This window comes from Hermetia illucens, chromosome 3 (genome assembly GCF_905115235.1).
Source record: "Hermetia illucens chromosome 3, iHerIll2.2.curated.20191125, whole genome shotgun sequence".
Lineage (NCBI taxonomy): Eukaryota > Metazoa > Arthropoda > Insecta > Diptera > Stratiomyidae > Hermetia > Hermetia illucens.
The window spans coordinates 112,364,997-112,389,314 of record NC_051851.1 but is presented as its reverse complement, the minus strand read 5'-3'; the positions used below and the strand labels follow the sequence as shown (position 1 = coordinate 112,389,314).

Genomic DNA, 24,318 nt, shown 5'->3' with positions numbered 1-24,318 from the left:
AACGGCGTCTCGCCGAAATGAGGACGAAGATGTTGCGAAATGAGGATATCCACGATCGATACGGAGTTGCATAGATCATGAAAAAATTGTGAGAGAAGCGTTTTCGATGTTATGGTCACATTCATTCTCTTACCAAAATTGTTCTGAACATCAAAGTCGATGGGATATTACCAAAAGGCCGACCGAAGCATCCAGATCAGAACTTTGAGAGAGCACAATGGCGCAAACGATTAAGACGAGCCGACTCTTGTTCCGAACGCGACAAAGGCTGAAGAAGAGAAGGAGCTTCTTTTCAAACACGACCAAAATTCTTTATTCATCTTAGTTCAGGCGTATCAGAAAAATACTATTTAGGCAATAGACCAACTATTTATTTACTTTTCATTTTTAGTTTATAAATCATTGGAAGTTGGACTTTATTTAGTCCTGCGCTGTAAAACTGGAGTAGTTGGTGTAGGAGGCTTAGTGGCCTGTAAAAAAAGTCATTCATTTTCGTTTCCCGTTTATGCTATCAATAGAACTTACAGATCTAACGACTTTCGGTGTTGTTGGTTGCGACTGAGCTGGTGTAGAGTTATTCGAACCCAACATGGTGACAGCTACCGGTTTTTGTTCCGAATCGTTTATTAATCGCTCGGAACTGTTACTTCTTGTCGCTGAATTTGATCTTTTGAACATACCCGATAACCGACCTTTCAAATCCTTTTTACTTCCCCGTATGTCTGCGCTCGCGGTACTCACATCAGAATCAGAGCCTGGAATCTACAAAATGCAACAGCTCCATTAGTATATGAAAACAACTACCATATGTGAATCTGTATTACCGATGATTCACTACCCGTTCGGCTACTCTTTGTTAAACTCCGTAACTTTCCCATTATACCACGTTTTTTCTTCCGCGGACCTCTCGGCAAATCACTTTGTGTTGATCCTCCAGATAATCGAGAATCCATACTCGAATCACGCACCATTCCTCCTAGTTCGGAATCAATAGATTGCATCGACGATAAACTCCCATCATCTTGCCTCCAAATTGACTGTAATTATTAACATAAATTAAACAGTAGTTTAAAATAAAAAAATCGACAGAACACATTACCTGATCTTGTTGTATAGAATGATCCAAAGACAAACTCTTCCTAATCAAACTTCCATTATGTGTTGACGATCTTGAAAGTTTTCCGGATGATGAATTTCTTGTGATCATTTGTGGCTCGTTCTCTGTGGATGCTGCCCTCCGCATACCACTTCGTCTAGATCGATCTCTTTCCTTTTCTTCTTCGCACAGCCTTTGGAATCTTCGTAATTCCTCTGATGCTTCTGCTAAACGGGCTAATACAGTTGAAATTTGCATACTATTTGGTCCTGGCGATGGACTTCGAGTTCTTCGTGTTAGCTCGGGCTTCAAAGATTGAGCGGGTGATTGAGAAGATACTTTTGGAGTGGACGATTTCGAAGCTATTTGAAGATCGGGAGCAATCTTGACTAGCTCATCGACCGTTTGTAACAGAACGCCAACTTTACGTTCACCATCATGTTCCATACGCCGTCGAGCTATTTCCCGTTCGTAACGTTCACGCTCTCGTCTGAGTTTCTCATTTGAGGTTCTAAGCTTAGCATGAGCATCGCGCAATTCTAACAAATCGCATTGCAATTCAGAGATTTTCTTTCGTCCTTCCTCCATTTCTTCTTCCGTTGCTCGTTTAAGGTGTTCTAATTTGCGTTTAGATTCAATGCGTTCCTTATCCCTTTCGCGTTCCACTTCGAACAACGTCTGTCGTAGATCCCTGGCCAAAGTGGCAGTTTCTTGAAGAAGTCTCTGTTGCTCCTCACGTTCCTTTTGCCAAGATAACTCCAATTTAGTTTTCATACCAGCAATTTTGGTACGCCCAGATCCTAAAAGACGATCTTCCTCGTATTCATTTAATTTTGACGTCATTTCGGCAATCTTTATCTCATTTGCACTCCGCTCTTGAACAAGTTCTGTTTTGTATCTACTAGCTTCTAAACGTGCCTCACTTAATTGATCTTCTAGACAACCAAGCTATAGGGAGCACACCAAAACTTTCAGTTAAACATACTTCAAACATAAAATCTATTTAAATACAACCTGCTGTTCCAAAGCGAGTATTTTTCCTTTGTCGTCTTCGTCGCCACTGTTCAAAGAGGCACGACTCACTCTGCCGCTATTTTGTTTCAATTCGCCAATTGTTTTCTGCGCGGATTCCAAAAGCTGCTTAAAGGTGTCACGATCCTTTTTGAAGCGTTCACATTGTCTCTAGATAATATACACTTCATTATGATACCGTTTTCATTTTCAAAAATGATTATAATTAATAAAAATCAATCTAGTTCAACTTTGAGCAGAATGAAAAAAAATAATCTAGAAAAAATAATTAGCTCTACATACAATCTACAGATGGAAAATAATTAAGCCCCTAAAAGCTAGTATAATAGCTAAATAAACCAAGTATACCTGTTACGCCAAACCCCTCCAAATACCGCTTTGTATTTGCGTTAGTATCTGGCTTCACAGTAATATATACATACTTTGAACAAGAATCTTGTTATGGTATCTATATGAATAAAATGTGCTACAGAATGTATATTATATAGTATTCATCCAAATTTCGGTGCATAAGCATTGCAAGAAGTGTCCGAAGTGTTCACCTCTCGAAAGGTGTGACTAGTGCTCAAAATGTGTTTTTTGATGCGTGATGTACTGACCGATTCATTTCAAATTTGGTAGATATACTAACTATTTAGCTTTTGTACTGACCACATTTTAAAACAAATAGTTAATTTTTGTTTTGTGTTCATATTATGTGAAGAACTTCATACGCACAGTTTTCCATTCGTACATGGCAAAAAATGTAAAATAATCCTTCATTAATTGCTAAAATCTAGATATACATATGTATTATATTGTGCTAATCCTAAATAAACAAACGGTTTCCATCCAAATTGGTCTAATGCATCTTCACGCATTTCCACTTTACTCCGTGTACAAAAGCATACATATATGTACTTCAAATAAATACCACTGATACTAGCGTACACATATGTCTATCCTATTTGACGCTACCCGCAAACTTTATTATGACCTCATCATATTATTATTTATCGCGGCGTCATCATACACGTCTTAAAGTATAATAAATTCACGTGGATAAGCATTATATTATTCAATATATATTGTAGTTAGTTATATGTTTTGTCCCGTCCACAAGCGGGGTCGGCTCGTCGTGATCGGTTTCGCCATTTGGCTCTATCGAATGTTTGATCTGGGTGCAATCTCGACGCTTTCAAATCCCCATCTAGCGTATCAAGCCACCGTTGTTTAAATCTGCCTTTTGGTCGTTTACCATCGACTTCGATCTTCAGACCAATCTTGGCAAGTGAATTCTCGTTTGCACGAATTACATGACCATACCATCGAAGACGCCTCTCTCGCAACTTTTCCACGATCGATGCAACCCCATAACGATCGTGGATATCCTCATTTCGGATGTGATCAAAACGTGTCAGGCCACTAGTCCAACGTAGGATCTTCGTCTCCATTACCGCAAGACGCCGTTCATTGTCTTTTATAGTTGGCCAACACTCAGAACCATAGAGAGCAACTGGACGGACGACATTGCGGTCAATTTTAGATTTGAGACGTTCGTTGATACGTCGATCACAAAGAACACCAGTTGTGGAGCGCCACTTCATTCAGGTTGCGTTAATGCGAGAAGTAATTTCATTACGCAGTTCTCCATTGACTGATAGCGTTGACCCGAGGTATTTAAATCGCTTAGTTCTAGGCAGGTCACTGCCGCTGATAGTAATTGTGCCTGTTTCCTGATTCAATCTGAGACCGTGTTGCATAAGGGGATCATTCCATTTTTGGACAAGTTGCTCGAGATCGTTTTCGGTATTAGATGCTAGGAAAACATCATCTGCATAAAGCAGTGTATAGGGCGCTGGACGTTGGATGTCCCGTGTGACGATGTTCATAACAAGAATAAAGAGGAGTGGTGAGAGGACGCTTCCTTAATGAACACCAACAGACACAAAGAGATTTTGATACACCTGCCAAACTTTACTTTTTGGATCGTGGTAGAGCAATTGAACTCAGCTCACTCAGCTCACAGCTTCTGGCACGAAGTGTTGTCGTAAAGCATACCAGATGAGTTCGTGTGGTACACGGTCAAACGCTTTCTCTAGATCCATAAAGGCAATGTAAAGAGGGCGATGCTTCTCACGGTGTTTCTCCATAAGTAATCGCGCAGCGTGTATTGCGTCAGTAGTTCCGCAGTTCTTGACAAATCCGGCTTGATTCACGGTTATTTCAACGATTTCGCGAATACGGTTGTCAAGAATGCGTTCAAAAATCTTCATGGTATGGGAAAGTAACCGGATCGGACGGTAATTTGAACATTCTGCTGGACTACCTTTCTTTTCCATATTGGAACTGTGGTACTTTCTTGCCAGTCAGATGGTGTTCTTCCTTTCTGAATAACCGGTTAAAGAATTCACTGAGCCACAGTGTTGGGTCCTAGCTTTTCGCTTTCCAGAGCTCAGATGCGATGTCGTCAAGTCCTGTTGCTTTTCCCGATTTTACTTGTTTAATTGCCTCCTCAACTTCAGTTGCGCTGAGTGGTGGAACTGCTCCAAATGTCGGCAATGATTGTGGAAGTGGAGGATGAGCAAATTCTTCAGTTGAAATCTGCTCGAAGTATTCTCGCCATCTATCCGTTGCGACTCAACGGTTGGAAAGCGAAGTACTGTTCTTGTCATTAACACAACAGAAGTGTTCGATATCCTGTGTGCGTTCATTACGGGTTTTAGCAAGTCGATACAGATCTCTCTCGCCATCCCGAGTGTCCAGTTTATCATAAAGATTTTTGAAATGGTTCGCGCGGGTGTCAGCGACCGCTTTCTTTGCTGCCCGGTTGGCATTCATATAAATTTGCCAATTACCAGGCGTTTTATCGTCGACAAATTTGTGGTAGAGGCGTTTCTTTTCACGGACCTTCATTTCAACATCATCATTCCAAAGCCAAGTATCTCGGTTGATGTACCGCTTACCCGACTTGGTCACCCCGAGGGTTGCAGAGGCCGCTTTGTGGATCGTGTCTTTCATTTGGTTCCATGATTCTTCCACATTCGTAATGGTCGGCAATCGTATGAGTGAGACCGTTCCTTCTTTCTTCTCACCAAATCGCCACCATTCAATGCACGGCGGGCTAGTGCATTCCTCACGCTGTTTTATCGGTGGCTTAATTCGCAGGACGGCAATCAACGGCCGATGTTGAGGTGCGATGGTCTCATAGGGAACGAATTTGCAATCAGTGGCAGTGGTAAAATGTTGGCGTCTTATGAGAATATAGTCGATTTGTGTTTTACTGTTCCCACTATAAAATGTAGGAAAATGGGACAATCGTTTTATGAACCATGTCATGGGTGTCCGCAAAATCGATTATACGCTCGCCACCCACCCTCACTTCTTTAATGGCATCACGGAAACCTTCTGAGATGGCAATGCCAACATCATATTGAGTGTGTGGATTACCAAAATAGAGAAGTTTGTAGCTATTTTTACCGCGTTCGCGTTCAATGTCGCACCTTCTGTCACCAGACCATCGGGTTTCTTGCAGAGCGCAGATATCAATGCGCCTTTTCCGAAGGGCTCTTGCGAGTTCCTCGGTCTTTCCACTTAGGGTACCAACATTTAGCATGCAGACACGTATTTGTTTTGTTCGTTGTGTTCGGACTAACTTGCTTACGTCCTGGCGCCGTCCATGTGTCAAGAACCCTTGCCCATTTCTCGACAGGACCGGGGCCCGTCCTGCCGCGTCGACTGAGGTGGACGCCCTAGCATTTCTCCGAGGCTTGTGATTCAATCCGATCATCATGTTTGTAACGACATTGTATGCATTTTCTTGGTCGACCTGCCGCGGGGTCTGTCACCAAGAGAGATCAGATAGGATTTAGCATAGTAGAATAACTCCAACTATACTCTATCTCTTTCCCTGATCTCAGCATTTTATTTTTGTTTTACTGAGGATAGTACAGAGTACGTTGCCTCAAACCCTCCTCCTTTACCTGGGCTTGGGACCAGCATACTATGTTAATGTCAATAATAATAATTGATAAAACAAAATGGCGAAACCGATCACGACGAGCCGAACCCGCTTGTGAACGGGACAAAGGCTGAAGAAAATGAAGAAGGAGATCGCTTTGAACAAGTGATTTTCGGCTCAACATTTAAAGTATTCGCTACGTCCGATACGCCCACAAGGGACAACTGCACTTAGCTTGCCACGACCCATCTCTGCTGGTGTGTCGTTTGTTAATTTAACAGTTCTCTTAACAGTGGAATAAAAATGTTAAATGACTGAGATTGTAATTTCAGAGAATCTCAACTCAAACTGTTGCAATTAATCCAGCCCACAGTGACATTTCGACTCAATAAGCTCGAAATCAAATGGAAAAGGACTTGAGACGCCTCCAACATTGACGTCCATTTGTTTGAAGATGGTTAAGTTTGTTTTCAATACTTGACCGGCAGTAGCGTTAACTACACGGACTTAAGAAGTGCGTAAAGTTTTGACTAATATCCATAGATGGCTTTGTTTTGAAATTAGTGTTGTTGCCGATTTCTGGGACTCTGTTCACCATAATTTCAAAGATTCTGTTTGTTATCAAAAGTTCCACCTATTGGCGAACCGGTGCGCTATCTGTAGGGCGAATAACACGATTCCGGACGCTTTCCACGGACACGATTCCGAACACGACTCCGAGGCGTTAAAATTAGGAATATAAAAGCAAGGAAGCAATCACGCTCACCAGGGCAGATACTTTCGGTGCTTTAGAATGTCAGCTTCGGTCTTTCTAACAATTACAATAAAATGAAACGGTAATCAGTTTTTAATAATAAAATTCAAGTTTCAATCTTATCGATAAGGGAACAGCAACCTGCTGCCCTAAATTGGTGACATCAATAAAATCTGAATGATCGCAATGGAAAAACCATCTTGCCAAAATACCCTCCATACAGCTCTCTACTCAAATTAAGTTAATAATAGTATATTACTATGTTTTTGGGAAATTGACTAGAAACCGCCTTTAAATTTATCATAGAGCCATAGATATTTGCAGTAATATAGACTATGGTATTGATCATGCTATCCCCAAGCTTCGTCGAAATTGTATTATCTTCCGTATAAATTTACTGCATCTCAAAACACTAAATATTAATATCACATTAAAGCGAATACTCTGACTAAATGTAAATACATAAATGTTTAAGGGGGTCATCCCGTGTGTCGGATTCGCGGAATCGAATTTTTTTTTGGCATCAATTGAATCTAGATATAGTGTAAAATATATGAGTAAAGTGATTTTTTGATATTCGGAGTCGTTCGGAAATTATAGTGTTAAACACGTGATAAGTCACATGCCAGATTGATGTCGATCGCCGTAATAAAGCTCGTATTTATCGGTCCGAATGACGTTCGGATGACTTCGCTAAAAGGACAAGAATTGAAGTAAAAACCGTACATGTATTTCTTCAAGAAACCTAAGGTTTATGGACTAGATATAACAGATTAATGATCAGTTAAGGTTTGATGGCTAAAAATCGCATTCTACTTTTTAAATGCGTTTTCTCGAAACCGCATGTTGAAAATCGACTGCCATCATAGCCCAAAATCTATCCACCCAAATTCTTTGAAATTTTCACGACTTATTCAGAACATATTTCTACGGTCCGCAAACTAGCATAATTGCGATTCATTCAGTAGTTTTTTTATTCATTGTAAAAAGCGGTAAAAAAACGCCAAAATTCAAAAAAAAAGTTTACCACGGCACCAAAAATTTAGTTTTTTAATAATCCTAGTTTGCGGACTGTAGTTAAGTCTGTACGTTAAAATGCCGTTTACTTTTTTCTCTAAGATGATCGCAGCGCCCTCTAGCGTGGCAGCAAAAAAGCACTTTTTTTGGAGATGGGTGTATAAATTGCTCTGTATTTCAATAACGAACTATGTGATCAGGCTGAAAAAATTACTATGGACGCTCAAGATATTAATAAATATGGTGAAAAATTCGTATTTGCATCTTTCTCCAGTTCTTCACAAAAAAATTCTAAAAAAAGCCAAAAAAAAACGGCGTTCACACGGGATGACCCCCTTAATTGCAAAACTGTCCCATTTATACATAAAAGGGGGCAGTTTTGCAATTAAATATTCTTACACAAAAAATACAGAAAACCTTTCATGCCTGAAACGCCGACTCAGCGGAACCGTTATTAGAAGTCAAAATTATCATCATGCAATCTCACCTGCATAGAATTTAATTCTGACTGAATATTTTTAATTTGCTGCTCGTATCGAAGTCGAGTTGACGCCACCTCAGACTTGGCTGTAAGTTCTGAATTTTCCAGCCTGCAAAAATGTGCTCATTATATGTGCATTCTTGATTGAGAATGGTAGTCCTTACTTGACTTGGAGTTTCTTCAATTCCTTTTCCATCGTGCTATTATAGTCGTTAAGCGACCTTTGGGCTTTACTTACTCGTTCGAAATCATCTAACTTCCTACGTAGCTCTTCGTTTTCCTTCCTCATTTGGCTAGCTAGGTCACCGTTCATCTCGTTTTCTTTTTTTAGCTTCTCAATTTCGCGATCCCTTTCGGCAATAGTCGATCTCAACATATTTTTTTCATATTCTTTCGCTTTACTATTAATATTTTTTGACTCGAGCTCTGAAATTCGTGTTTGTGCTTCTTTTAATTTCTTTTCTAAATTAAGTTTTTCCGTCTTATAGACGTCTACTTCGGAGAGCTTTTGCTTTGCCAGCCCCAAATCGCTTTGCAGATTATGCTTTTCTGCAGTAAGTTGTGCTTTAGAAAGGACGTGTTCCTCTTGGAGTGTTTCATAGCGGGCATTTAGCTCGGAATATTTTTTCGATTCCCGCGTAAGATCAGCTTGAGTATCTTCAAGCTGTTTTCGTAATTCTTGCAGTTTCTTAGTATGCGCCGCGTCCGTTTTGGAATTCATTTTCGATTTTAAGTCTTGAATTTCTTTTTCCCATGATGTCTTCATCTTTTCGAAATTTTTCCGAGTAGAGGATAACTCATCATCAAGTTCAGTTACTCTCGCCTCCCAGCGACTGGCTTCTTTTTTTTCCTTTTCCAAAGTCTTTTCGAGACTCGCGTACTTTTCTTTTTCTTTCTTAATTTGGCCGTCTAGTGAGGATTTTACCGACTCTCCTTGTTTGATCTCATAATTTATGAGAAAAAATTCAATATTTACAACTGTAATGTAATATCAATCATACTTACCAAAGTATCTTTTGCCTTTATTTTCTCCTCCAATTCCTTTATTTGCATAGACAATTTACTGTTCTCAACATCCGATTTTTTGAATTTCAATTCTAGTTCTGAAAGTTTTGCTGCTTGAGCTGTTGCACTATCTTTACTTGTTTTCAGTTTCTCTGAAAGATAAAGGTTTCATAATGAATAAATTCAAAATACAGGTAATGTTAATTACTAAGCTCTGCCGATGTATTGTTCAGTTGGTCTTTAACATCCTTCAACTCCTTTTGAATTACTGTCTTTTCATTTTCAAGTTTCTTAACATTTTCGCCACTAGATTTAGCAACGATTATCCTTAACCCTTTAATTTCGTCTTCAAGTTCATCAATGAACTTCTTTAGTGTAGCTTTTGGTGTCAGATCTGTAACCTTTTTAGGTGTCCTTGGAGGGAGTTTGTCAGAAGCTTCTTTGTTAACCTCTTCCAACTTTGATCTCAATTCGTCACGTTCTTTTTCAGTCTTACTTAATCGCTCCTTAATTTCGCTCAATTCTACATTGCTTGTATTCTTTGTTAACGAGAGTGATGAATTTTTCCGGAGATACTGCATTTGCAGTTTTTTATTTTCCAAAGTGAGCTTTTCATTTTCTTGCTCCAAATTGGAAATTTTCCCTCGCAATATGGATGCTTCTTGCTCTACCATTTGCATTTGTCGTTTCAAGTCTAATTGCTGATCATTACCTTCTGACGAGTTTGCCTTAATGAGATTTCTGCTAGAATTAGACTTAAGTGCACTAATTTCAGCCGTTAATTTTTCAATATTTCGCTCCTTCTCCGCAATGGTCCTTCTTAACTCGCTCATTTCGTCTTCTAAGGCTTTTAATTTTTGCTCACTTGCATTTGTTGACTTTGAGAGCAGCGAAGAAATACGCTTTGTACCAATGTCATTTTTGGAATTCGATTTTAATTTTTCTTGTAGTTCTTTTATTTGCCTTTTATGGGAATTATTTTCTGATTCAAGGTCTTCTACTTTCTGCCGCAGTACGGTCGCTTCCTACAAAGAAAAGTCAAAGGAAATAAGCAAACTTGTAGAAATAGGAAAGAGAAAACCACGAAAGCAAAAGGTTCAACACGATGTTTTTTACGTCCTGGGTCGGGGGTTGGTCTAATGCTATCCGCCACTGGCGGAAACTTAGTGTAAAGTCACATCACTTTCGGGTGCGAGAACCGTTGTTGTATGTATGCACGTGCAACGTCTAACCCTCGTTTGCATAACCCCTTGTTAATTATACTACTTATTAATTAAAAATCTGAGTTTCTCTTTGGTTAATGTCTTCCGTATCCGAAAATGATGTAATTTACGCACGAGCCAGCAAAGAAAAGTCATCTCGTGAGGATCAATGGTTTGTGTTGATTCTCTGTCATTCGAGTTCGCACGCGGCAGGCGTTCAGAGATAAGGGTGATTTGATTTGGATACCATCAACTCCAATTACGTACCTGCTCATTCAGCTCCAATAATACTCTTAGTTCTGCTGGATCATCTTCATCAGATATACCTTCATCGTGTTCAACTGGTGGTTCTGATACAAGCAAAGAATTCGCTGAAGTTAATTTTTCACCTTAAATGTGATTAAAACTCTTAAAGCAAATGAAGCAGTTTTTGGTAATGTTGCATTTACATACGATATATTCAAACATGCAAACATTGAGTCAAATTATCTCAACTCTTGTTAGTAAGCTGAAAGCAATGACAAAAATTAGGTGTTATGTGCAGCCGTAAAAAATGGCAATATTTGACCGAAACGGACTTTGGAATGACATAATTTGCATTTATTTCAAACAATCGAGAAGAAAAATTGTTAGAGACGTTAAATGCAGTGTATATGATAAAGCGGATTTAATATAAAACTGTATTGCGAATTAGAGCTATGTATTGATAAAATCCTGATTTGAGCAAACCAAGAACTAAATAATACTGTTAAAACATGCGATTGCATACTTTTCGCCCTTGTTGCCATTTTTTTCAACTGCATCATCAATGATTCGTTCTCATCCTCAATCCTTGATGCCTTCTTCCTTAGCGTTTCAGCCTGTAAAATTTTTTACAAATATTTGTCAGTGTGTTGCCACAGAATAATTTTTAGATCGAGAATATCGTTAGAACATTGTATTTTTGTTCGCTTTCCATTAGTTTCGATTTTATACCCAACGCAGCAAGTTCAGAATTAAAGAGAAAGGACAGTGCTGTTATTGGATCATTTATTTTGAAATTTCAATTCCAGATAATCTTAGCGGTCAAAGGGTAATATAGGTCCCAGTGCGAAACGTGGATTGGTACCCACGATGGAGCATAAAACCTGGCAAATGCCTGCTGAATCAACACCAACAGCTCTACTACCAATCCCTATCTCCACCTCCACGTGGTGACCGCTGGGAGCTGCAGACGGAGAAGAATGAAGGCGAGCTTCAAGAAGAGTCGCTACACCATATATTATAGTGGCCATCCAGTAAACCATGTACTCGGAGTAGGTTTCTTAGTCAGCCAAAAAATAAAACCTGCTGTTATCGGCTTTGAAAACATAAGCGAACGGCTATGCATTCTGCGCTTGTGAGGCATGTTTAGAAATGTATGCCACATTAACGTTCACGCCCCTACAGAGGAGACTGCAGAGTCGGAGAAGGATACCTTCTACGAGGCAGTAGAACGAACCCTCGAAACCTGTCCCAGATGAGATATAATAAAATCATACTTGGGGATTTTAACAGCCAAGTAGGGAAGGAGCCCGTATTCAGGCGATACGTTGGCTCCCATAGCTTACACGAAAAACCAAATGCTAACGAACTGCGGATTATTCAATTAGCAGGGTCACACGAAATGGTTGTTGGGAGTACCTGGTTTGCGTGGAAAGTGGTCCCCAAACATACGTGGGCCACTCCAGACGGGACCACTTTCAACCAAATTGACCACGTGTTGATCGAAAGCCGCAACCTCTCAGCCTTGATAAATGTCAGAACATATAAGGGGACCAATATAGACTCGGATCACTATCTCGTTGGCATGGTGCTCCGAGCTCGAATAACAATACCACCTAGAATCCCCTCCGACAATCAGGTGGGAGTTAACACTGAAGCCATCCATAACACAGCCCTCCGCGACACCTATAAGAGGGAAATTGATGCCGCAATAACTGCAGTCAACAGAGGACCTGGAGATCAAGCATCAACAAATGATCTTCACTATCACCTGAAGAACGTTATCATGAATACGGCCACAAATATACTTGGCCCCAGCCGCAAAAGGAGTCGTTCCGCTGGTTTGACAATGAATGTAAGCTAGCAACGGAACGAAAGAATGCCGCATACCGAGTAATGATGCATTCTCAAAGAACGCGGGCACGCGCAGAGATTTATCACGAACTCTATCGAGCGGAGAAGCGACTTCACAGACGGAAAAAGGAAGCCTGAGAGAACCAACAAGTCTGTGAACTAGAAAAGTACAGGGAGCAGCCGCACCAGGCATAGAAGGCGGAAGTTTTACTAACAAGTCAGCAGGATGAAGCCTTATACACCTTGATGCCCATCCTGCCGAGACAAAGAGGGAAATCTGATTTCCGACAGAATGGGCATATTAGAACGATGGGTTGAATACTTTGATGAGCTACTGAACAACCAAAACATCGGCGAGTTGGAGGTCCCACCAACTAAAGACGACGGATAAATACTGCCACCACCAAATTTAGGAGAAACAGTCCGTGCAATTCATCGGCACAGGAGCCGATGGAATTACAGCCGAATTGGTTAAATATGGAAGTGACCAGTTACACCAAGTGGTTCATCAACTTGTGCTTAAGGTATGGGACAGCGAATCAATGCCTGACGATTGGCAACGAGGCATTATCTGTTTCATACATAAAAAGGGAGATATCACACAGTGCAGCAATTATAAAGGGATCACGTTGTTGAATACCATCTATAAGATTTTCTCTGCTATCTTGCTAGGCCGGATAGCCCCATACGCCCAGGACATCATTGGCCCATACCAAAGAGGGTTCACTCCAGGTAAATCAGCAACAGATCAAATTTTCTCTCTGCAGCAGCAGGATCACTCTCAAGACCATTCGACATCAACAACGGTCTACGACAAGGGGGATGCCCTATCATGCGTCCTCTTTAACCTGGCCCTCGAGAAAGTGATCCGTGATGCTGAGGTGAATGCAAGAGGTACGATCCTCTTCAAGTCCACCCAACTACTGGGCTATGCTGACGATATCGACATCATGGGAAGAACCATCCAAGACGTACAAACTGCTTTCATCCAGATCGAGCAGGCGGCCATTGGGGCGAGATCTTGGGCTGCACATCAATGAAGGCAAGACAAAATATATGGTGGTCAAACAGGAAGAATAAGGATAGGAGAATACAACTTTGAGATCGCTGACAATTTCTCCTATCTAGAGTCGAAAATCACAACCGATAACAGCTACGATGATGATCCACGCACGGCTGTTGTCAGCCAACAGAGCCTATTTCAGCTTACAAAAACTGTTTCACTCGAAACGTCTCACCATAGGGTCAAAGCTCTTATTGTACAAGACTATGATCTTGCCAGTCCTCATGTCTCAGTCCTCGGAAACTTCGGTTATCAGCAAGAAAAAATGCGAACTCTTGGCCGCGTTCGAGAGAAGAATAGTCCGATAAAGTTTTGGCCCCCTACATGAGGATGGACGATTCCGTAGCCTACATAACGACGAAATCTATGAGCGATACCATGACCGTCAAGTTGTGGACAAAATCCGGCTCAATAGGTTACGGTGGGTGGGTCACTTAATCCGTATGGATGGGGATGATCCAGGCCGGAAAGTCTATAAGGGCAATATCTATGGTAGAAAAAGAAGACGAGGCAGACCCTGCCTAAGATGGAGCGATGGCGTAGGTCAGGACGCCAGACAGCTTTTAGGGATATTGAATTGGTGGACCTCGGCGCAAAACCGGGATGTCTGGAGTTCCTTATTAAGGCAGGCCTAGACCGGATACCAGTTGTTGCGCCGTTGATGATGATGATGATAATCTTAGCGAGAAATATTTAATTATTGCTCGTGGCCTAACACACAATATAGTTGGTCCCAGGCCCAGGTACAGAAGGAGAGTTCGAGGCAACGTACCTAGAATAATGGCTGCCTGATGAAGCTTACCATTATATGAACTGATCGCACTAGCGAGAATACAGTCGATTTTGAGAACACCCATGAACTTGTAATTATGAATACATGGTTCATCGAACGAATGAATTCGACAGCCAATCACAACATGGTGGTCGTATACACGACTGTACGTATGGAATTTTTTATTTTATGGCGGTAAACAGAAATGAACCCTTTTGATAGAACTTGTTAAAGGTGCTTTACAAAAAATTGCCATTTTTTTCAATCTTATAACGAATTAACGTTTGCACAAATGTATCTGTATCTATGTTTCAAGTTCGTCATACAATTTTTTGGGGCAATATTCATCACAACGTTGACCCTGCGGTTTTTCATATAAAGATGTGGGAACGAACCATATTCTTAGAAATTTTATAAGAATTTTCAAAGGTCACTGCAAAAGGGCAACAGAAAACTATCCATCGAGCAAATTAAATACCGTCCGACAAGCCGGAAAGGATAGATGGCGAGAATATTTCGAACAGATTTCAACTAAAGAATTTGTTCATCCTCCATTTCTACAAGCATTGCCGACATTTCGACCAATAGATTCCTCGCCTTATTTCCACTAATGACGGAAAACACTTCTATGGTGTAATCTAACAAGTTTCTCAAAAACCGTTTGTGAAAAAAAGCTGTGTTTTTAAAATTATCAGCATTTTAAATTTTAATCAAATTCAAACAGATTGAAAAGCACGCGCCATGTTGTGTGGCGTCACAACTTGAGCCAAGAAACTTCAGTAGCCCGACAACTGGCAGCTACTCATAAAAATATAAAACTGTCAATATTAATTTCCCGCGTGAAATGCTAAGGAGGACAATAAAATATTGTTTCGTGCCTTAATGCACAAATAACTCTACAAAAACGTCGCAGAAAGCTTTTTTGGCTGTTCCTGAAGGAGATTTTCTAAAGAAGTGGATCGCCATCGTCTGACGGAATCCAGTTTCTTTAGAATCAAGTTTAAATTGTGAGGATCATTTCAATTTGAGTTAACGTTTTTTAAACTTTAACTCCAATCTTAATTAATAAATACGATTGCGTCAGAATTTTGTGTCACTATTATTCAAATTCAAATCAAGTCGCAGGAGAAGAGAGAACGCAGAATATTCAAACTGTCCAAGGTTCGAATACTGCTCAGTGCAAAACCATTTTTTGCGACCTGTGAATCTTTTAGAAACGTGCATTTTTGCATTTTATCGCCGTTCAGGTAAATATGTCAGAATTTGCTATATAGCTTGTTACCATTGCTGCTGAAACGTAAAGTAATTTGAACAATTGTCCACTCGCGTATCCATTTCCCACTTTCCTGTTAAAAACTTGTTGATAACTTGAAAAGTAACAAGCAACAAACACTAAACCGGATGCCTTCACGTAGATAACATTCAAATCACTCGCTCGATAACGTCACCGCGTTTTCTTTTCCGCCTTGTGAGTGATTTTCAAACCATTATAATTAACAAATAAGCATGGCGAATTGTTTTTTTTAATGGATATGGTAATTTGGCAGGTGAAACTACTATTTCGGCGTAAAAAAACATATAGTATTTTTTTAACGCGGGGAGTCTACTGTCGATGTATTTACATCAAGTAATATTTCTGGACAAATAAAGAACAATTTTTAAAATTAAACTCATTTGATTTTAATTCATTAAAATCTTGTAAATATCTCGTATACTCTTTTTGTCTCTTTTTGTGTTGAGTAATTTGTAAACTATCAGGAGGTTTCTCCTATACAAAGCCACTTCCGCGAATAGAACAAGCTTTTAACACTCCAAGGGAGTTTGAACAACTGAAAAACGTTAGGCTCATTGCATCAGTTATGAAAGGCTATGAAAGGCTTTGTAGTTTTCTTATGTAAGAAAATTTAGATACACCGTTATTCCATTTTAGTCTTGATATGACTATCTCTAGAACTTGCTTTCGATTTGAAGCATAACATGTTTCTGTCCACTTATGATAATATTTTCACGATGGATGCGATTAAAGATAAAAATCTTCTTTCAATGTCAATTCTCATCCAAGCACTCTCTCTCGAAATTCATTTAAGTTGTATGTCTCCTGTTCACTCCTTCGAGGAAGAAAGTTGCCCCCCATCAAATACAATGTTGTAATTAATTTCCAACTTTATTATCTAAAACGGAACGCAATAAACTATTCAAAAACGAAATTGAAAATATGAAACTGAAAAGTTCTTTATGGACTATATCTAGTTCGCGTTCATTGAAAATTTAAATGTCAAATCACTTTTTGTTTTCCATTATTTTTTCGACCCATCAAGGCCTACTCCACCACGGAGAACACCGGTGATGGCAACTCTCAATCGAATTAACAACAGAATTTGTTCATTCTCCACTTCCACAATCATTGCCGACATTTGGAGCAATTCCACTAGTCAGAGTCGCTGAAGTCGGGGAAGCAATAAAACGAATAAGATATCGCATCTATGGTCTGAGAAGCGAAGAGATTGGACGCAACACTGTGGCTCAGTGAATTTTTCAATCGAATTTTTAAGGAAGGCACAACACCATCTGACTGGCAAGAAAATCCCACATTCCCAATATGTAAAGCAGAATGTTCAAATTACCGTCCAATCCGGTTGCTGTCCCATACCATGAAGATTTTTGAATGCATTTTTGGCAACGGCATTCGCGAAATCGTTCAAATAATCGTGAATTAAACGGGGTTTGTTAAGGTACTACTGAAGCAATACACGCTGCGCGGTTACTCATGGAGAAACACCGTGAGAAGGATCGTCCTCGCTACATAGCATTTCTGGATCTGGAGTATTTACTTGCCAGGTGAAACAACTAAGATAATGCAACCCTGCAGAGCAATCTTACTGCACTATTATGCCGGTAACACATTAATTAATAGTTATAAGTGCAGAACATGGGCTGTATTCTTGGTAAACCCATAGCTATCACTAGAGGGAAATTCCGTGTTGTTTTGCCGATATTGTTTTTTCCTCTGCACAGGTGCGTATTCTATTGGGAACACGAGGGAATTCAACAGCATCATTGCTTAAACTCTGAATGTACGGATGATATCAACTTGTTCATTCCGTCTTGGCGTCCTCGTTGACACGTTTGTCCAATCTGTATTGATTAGCCGTAAAGACGCCGAGTAATCACTGCATTAGAAATGTTTTTTTTTCCTCTGAGATCGCTCCAACTTCCTAATATCGCTAAGGCAGGGGTCATTGTGTTATTCCAAATCAGGTATTAATTAGCCTAAACATTAATAAAGACGCCGAATTATTACTGCATTCAAATACGGCTCATTCTTCTGAAGAATACTGAAATGGATCACACTTTATAACATCGCTAAGGGCATGGTATTGGATTTTGATAACTTCTATTTTTGCTGATTCTTTTTCTTATTTTCAAAAGTAATTCTTCTTCTGGAAACGAATCTTTGAGGTTTTGTGCAATTTATCGAATAGCACAAAGTATTTGAATGTTGTGAATATTAATTCTCACCACTCAAACATTAATAACAATTCTTGGTAGTAACGAACATTTTGAACTCCTGCACTTAATTTTACATTGCTGTGCATACCTGCTGAAGCAAATACTAATGCTGCAGAGATAATATTGGGGAACAGAAGATTTTTACGTATTCCGTACATATGATAGGAAAAACTGTTTGGATTTGGCTTTAGAATATCCACTTGTGCGTAAGCATCTACGACAGGAGCTGTTGCTTCGGATAATTTATCATTATTTTCAGTTTTCTCAAAATCTGCTTGTGTGGCTACATTTTTACTATTCGCTTTTGCAATTGCAATGCCCGTAGCAACAATTTCTGGTTTTCTATGACATTCAGTACAGATGTCTTGGTCTGCATCTCTAATTAAATTTGTTAGACATCCAATACTGATTTGAGTTTGCGTGCTCCTCGGAAAGCGCAGTTCATGCTCATCATCAGTTTGAGTTCCACGGTTCTCAATATTATTTATTTGGATTTGCTGCGGAGCCTGCAAATTAGTTCAATTTTTTTTGTATTGACAATTTCTAACTACCTACCTCTCTTTCTGCGAATTTCAATTGTTCCTTCAGATCTGCTTCGCGCTCCATCGAATCTTGAAGGTCACGTAGAAGCTGCGCTGGATCTTCCTGCGATCCACCTCTTGTAAGGGATTCCCGTGTAACTTTTCCATCAGCTGACGTGGATTTCCCAATAACTCCCAATGTTGGTGCTTTTTTCTTATTGGGATTTTTTGTCTGATCTGCCTCACTCTACAAAATATATAAGATATTTAGAAATAATTTTAAAAATAATAAAAGGTAATTACCTGTAATCTCCTGGCAAGGTCATTGGCTGCTTTCAAATCGTCTTCTAACTTCTGAATTTTATTAAGTAAGTCATTGCTATTTTGTGATATTAAAGTCTGCTTTTCTTTTTCTAACTGTTCTATTTTCCTTTCCGACTTTTTCAGTTTGAAACTTAACACTCTACAATTTTTCTCTGTTTGCTCGAACTTTTTGCACATAGTTGCAAATTCCTCAACTTGGTCCTCTCGAAAATTATCATGCATTTCATCGATTTCTTGTTCCATGCCTCGTAATTCCTTTTTAATGTCTTCATTTTCGTCCATCAACTCTTCGCACAGTTGCTCAGCTGCTTGAAGTTTGCGTCGCAATTCCTCTTCTATAGTCTTCGCAGGTCTAGATTCGAGGTCGTGTTCCAATTCGCGTACTTTCAACGATAAACATCGCTTCTCATCTCTTAATTCCTCAAGTTGTGTTTTCATTTCGTTTACCTTTTGTTGAAGCTTCAATGCTTCAGATGCTGCAGTCCGATTTGGACCAGTATCAATAGATGCTAGCCTTCTTAGCAGAATATCACTTTTTTCCCGTTCGGCCCGTTCTGCCCGAGCTTTCATTAATTCATATTCCTGGCGAAGCATTTTCACCTCATTTTGCAAATTATGGTCATTTGGATCTACTAATGTTGTGTCGGTAGTCTCTGTAGTTACAGAAAGATCATCGTCCTGTCGAGGAACGGAGTTCTCCTTAACTTTGATTAAAAACTGCACATCTTGACTAGCTTTAATTGCATCCTCATGTTTACGTTGGGCAGCAAGTGCGGCTTTATTACGTTCCCGGTCGGATTCCACGGATGGCGATTTTTCCCTGTGGAATATTTTATTCATAATAATATTAGCCTCGACTATATGACACAGTAAAATCCCGATAATTATTATCGTCAAGAGACTGACGGCTTGGTATGAATCGTTGGAGTTAATAATTATTGGGTGGACATATGGGAGCTATGAAATCCTTCGCATACAGGGGCTTCCCATACATGCAAATGTAGTCATGTATTAAAGATAAGATCTCGATTAGTACTTTCATAGTCGTATTTTCTGTTTCGATGTAAATTGCAAAATGGGCGAGTAAGCAGTCAACAGGACCCATTTTCAGGGACTACCTAAGGCAAAAATATGAAAAATTAAAGTCGACGCATTTATACGAAATCTAAGCCTCAAAATATGTCCCATTTCGATATCTGCTCAAATAAACATAACCCCTGTTAAGTTCATCCTAGAATTAATTGCAACAGCAAAGAGGACAGTATCGCAAATAAGATGCTGACGTCATAATTACCGAGAATAATTGACATTCGAGTGAAATACTAAAGTTCACTTTGTGAAGAATCTACTTCTCCCCAGTCCTTTTTAAGGTTTTGTGTGAAACAAAATCGATACAATGTCTGTCTGCCCATCTGTCCACCTGTATGTCTGTCTGACACGTGTGATTTAGTCAGAAACGGCTCCAAGAAGATCTCGTTCTCAGAACTTATCCAAACGAAAGATCTGAAAGCAGTAACAGTGATGCCTCTACATGAAATCTAAGCCTCAAAATACATTCCATTTCGATATCTGCTCAAATAAATAATATTCTAGAAATGTGTCTTTCATCTTTATATTATATTTTTAAATATGACTTTGCAGCATATTTTATAAAGAATAACATGTTTAACCTCACTCAAAAATCAAAAATCAAACCCATTGCTAGTCCCACCCGCTTTTACTCATTGGCGAGGTATAGGTCAGTTGATGTTTTGTGAAATTACGTTCTCTGATCTTTTTGTGAACGATTTCCTAGAGATGTTCGATGTTATTCAAGTCAGGGGTTTATTCACAGCATTTACATGGATGTTGGCCAGCCAACTCTTCGATTCGGGTTGAAAGTTTTTGATTATTGTCGTGTATGAAAATCTAATCGTTGCTCGATTTTTCGCGAGAATGATCCCAACCTGAAAATAAATTATAGTATTTGGCTGCAGTTATTACACCCACGACTTTAAAAATCGGGTCAATTGTATGGCGAGAAAATCAAGACCGTACCACGATAGATCCGCCTTCATGTTTGACCGCCGGCATTTGGTATTTGACGTCCTAATGTTTTCCATAAATAGTCGAACATGACGAATCCCTTTTGTTGAAAAGAAGCATAAATTCTGATTAGCTGAACGATAAGATACGGCGGTTTAGCTTTTGACACTCCATTCATCGTGCTCTTTCCCGAATCATAATGTTGCATAACAGTCTTTTTCCGATGTTAATGACTTTCAGCTGAGCCGGGAAGTAATCAGTCTTGCATACTTAGGCATACAACAACACAATGTAACAAAAATAAGATATGAAACCGAAAAATATTGTTCCTCCGAATTGTCGGCCTAATCTGGGACATGAAGACAATATTTTAAACGGATCTTTCTACACAATACGGACAAATAGACGGTCCGGGGCCCCAGTTGATTTTCTCGGACCTCCGCTACCCTTATTTCTGGAAACGGGCCTTGTGTTGTGGAATCGGACTGTCAAATGCTGAATTCCATAACAACTACTCCCTAACTAGATCCTTTTTCTATGATTTTGTCGATAAAGGGCCCCAGTTTATCCAGCAATTGTTTTCTAACAATACAATAAATTAACAATAAACTAACAAAACTAATTTGAACACGCTTTTTCTCCAATAAATCAACGATGAATTAGAAAATTTACTTTGTGCATTTTTTTTTTCCGCCCAAAAAAATTGACGAAAAGGGTATAATGAAAGTGGTTATTTTCTGACAACTATATTAGATATGCTAGAAAATCATATATAACGTTAAATAAGTCGGGAAACAGGAAGCTGAACGCTTTAGGTACGAAAGATTTTGTGTATTTCTTTTATTAAGACATTTGAGTATGCATTTTTCCCATTAGTATGTAGTACGTTATATATGCATGTTGAATTCGCAAGGAAGCGACAACTTTGATCTATTATAACTTTGTTATTAACACTGCGATTTCCACGAAACTTGGTAGAATCATGCTCTATATTATAGCTTGCTTACTACTCCAATTTGGTGGAACTAGGATGAACTTAAGGGGGACTTTCCAGCCAATTGCCAAAAAGTATAGTAAGATGCTATTATTAACTTTATTTGAACAGATATCGATATAAAAGGTATTTTGGAGCCTAGGCATCATATAGTGACGGGATCTTGATTTTTTTCAGATTTTTCGGTTGGGTAGTTTCTAAGAATGGGTCCGTTAAAAAAATTTATCACTTTCAACCCCCCCCACACCCCACCTTTTCAATAAATGTACAAAAAAGTACTAACCGAGATCTTTCATTTGATACCCCACATGACTATATTTGATGAAAAAAATGTACACCCTTCTTTGGCATGTGTGGGACCCCCCTTTAAATTCGACGTAGAAAGATGTAACTCACTATATGCGTAAGCATTCACAGTTCTCACCTTTACACCAAATATGGTGTCAATCGCTATAAGCGTGCCCAGAAAAATGCGTGTGACGGACAAATAGACGGACAGTAAACCGATTTTAGTAAAACAAAAGTTTTATACAAAGCCTTAAAAAATACATTTGCTTTTAAATGAAAAATATCTTTCAACACTTCGAGCAAGTTTTTTCCAGCACTGAATATGTATGCATCAGTATGCGGCAATAGGTAATGTTTGTTTGTGCACAGGTATATCTTGGAGTTCGGCATATGAAGGAATATTTTGTATTCTTAGCTATGTGTGATTTAAAAATTTCTCATATAGGATGAACACAACACCTCTATACCCGGTATCCCAACTTGCTTTTATCTGTTAAAAGTGAATTTCTTCAAATTTGCTAATAATCTGAACTCGTAGTATGAGTCGAATGATGTTGATTAATATCAATACAGTTCTTTCAAAATTAAATTATTTACGGAAATGACCCTTTAAAAAAAATAAATTTTAACTATGTACACACGAAACTGTCACGCACTCATTATTAAATGTGTTGTGGTTTTTCCCTATGGGAAAAAAATTGGACGCTCAACTATTCTCTTAGAAACTCAATTCTGCACTTAGTCTAGAAGCCACTGTATCGGGAATAGCCCTGATGATGTACTTGCTTTATTGTGTGCCTTCATGATGACAGTTGAATAGAACAATTAACAGTACCTGTTTTATTTGGCATTTTGATTGATGTACCTTATTCTATTTTCAAGGTGCTGAAACTGCGGTATGAGAAAGCTGAATAAAATGTTCGAAAGTGTTTTCCGATATTTCTTCCCACTCCCAACAACGCTCAAATTCACCGGTTTTTTTAAAGACCTTTCAAGCTAGCTTATTAAATCTTTTACGGTAATTCTTAATGCAGTGTTATATATAAAAAGTTAGAAAAAAACTAAAAACGAATTGAATGAGTCCCTTATTTAAGTCAAGATTATTCGATGGTCAGTCGAGATTGATTGAATGTCGCTCTTAATATATATGAGCGTTTTGAATGATAAATTATTCGCTTTGATGGGATTCTGGCTTAGCGTCTAGTAAATTCATAAAAAAATTGCAAAAAAAACATTCCTACCCAGTGTTGTTCTCCGTTGTCTTAATTAAGTTTGGTTTTTGATGCTGGTTATAAAGGATGAGAATGAGGAGATAAAAAGTAAGACAGAACTGATTTTCAGAAAATGCCTAAACAGATTTGGCAAGAATCGATATGTAGGTAAACCTCTAAGTAAATCTTACCCCAATATAAACTCAAAGAAAACTAATGATACAATACTTCAGAAATGTAGTAGCAAAGGCACCTTAAATTCATCCTTGAACCACACGGTTTTGTATCAATATATTCTACAATATAGGACACAAACCTCCGTTTTAATATTAGGTGCATGAAACCTTTCATACCTGAAGGGTCCAGCTTCCGATTTCCCGACTTGTTATTGAATTGTTAAATGAATTTAGTCACCCACTGTAGAAATTTTAAAAAAATCGGTGTTTGTTTCTCTTTGCTTAAGGATGGTATACTCAAAGGATTAAGGCGTTATTTCTATATAGAATTCCGGTTCTTAGTCCGATGCGAACATACTGAACATTTGAAACGCTTTTCTCGAAACTGCGTTTTCCAAGTTAGCTTTTATTTAGAATTACATTCTACATGGAAGTACATATTTTTGTTTTTAAGGTTTTGTGTGGCACAAAATCTTATTCAAATCGACTCAATGTCTGTCTGCCTTTCTGTCACATCCGATTTACTCGGAAACGGCTGAATCTATTGTCCATCTGATGACACGTGTGGTCTATAAATCCCTTTCTATAGCAAGTGCCGCGAAGAGGAATGCAACATTTTTTTCACAGAATATGGCCATGTAGGGCGTGAAACAGCTCTCGTTCTCAGAACCTATCCAAGCGAAAAATTTGGAAAAACTCGCAACGATGCATTTATATGAAATTTAGACCTCATTCCATCCGGATATTTGCACAAATAACGTAAATAATGGTATATTACCATATTTCGAAAATTTACCCAAAAATTCCTCC

At 39.0% G+C, this 24,318-nt stretch overlaps 1 protein-coding gene across 3 annotated transcripts in view; it reads right to left on the bottom strand.

The window, feature by feature from the left end:
• Positions 1-350: 350 nt before the first annotated feature.
• LOC119651686 (myosin-11) overlaps positions 351-24,318 on the bottom strand; it is a 91,539-nt gene continuing 67,571 nt past the window's right edge. For 2 of the 3 annotated variants that reach the window (XM_038055387.1, XM_038055388.1), the window contains exons 5-17: positions 18,794-19,634; positions 18,525-18,737; positions 11,297-11,387; positions 10,795-10,916; positions 9,534-10,350; positions 9,326-9,477; positions 8,485-9,263; positions 8,327-8,429; positions 2,111-2,278; positions 1,100-2,044; positions 825-1,037; positions 526-762; positions 351-470 (exon numbers count right to left, since the gene is read on the bottom strand). In XM_038055387.1, coding sequence (XP_037911315.1) covers positions 417-470; positions 526-762; positions 825-1,037; positions 1,100-2,044; positions 2,111-2,278; positions 8,327-8,429; positions 8,485-9,263; positions 9,326-9,477; positions 9,534-10,350; positions 10,795-10,916; positions 11,297-11,387; positions 18,525-18,737; positions 18,794-19,634 — 4,735 coding nt within the window. In that variant the 3' untranslated portion in view covers positions 351-416. The remainder of the gene's footprint in view (positions 471-525; positions 763-824; positions 1,038-1,099; positions 2,045-2,110; positions 2,279-8,326; positions 8,430-8,484; positions 9,264-9,325; positions 9,478-9,533; positions 10,351-10,794; positions 10,917-11,296; positions 11,388-18,524; positions 18,738-18,793; positions 19,635-24,318) is intronic. The other variant, XM_038055389.1, reaches the window with a different exon arrangement.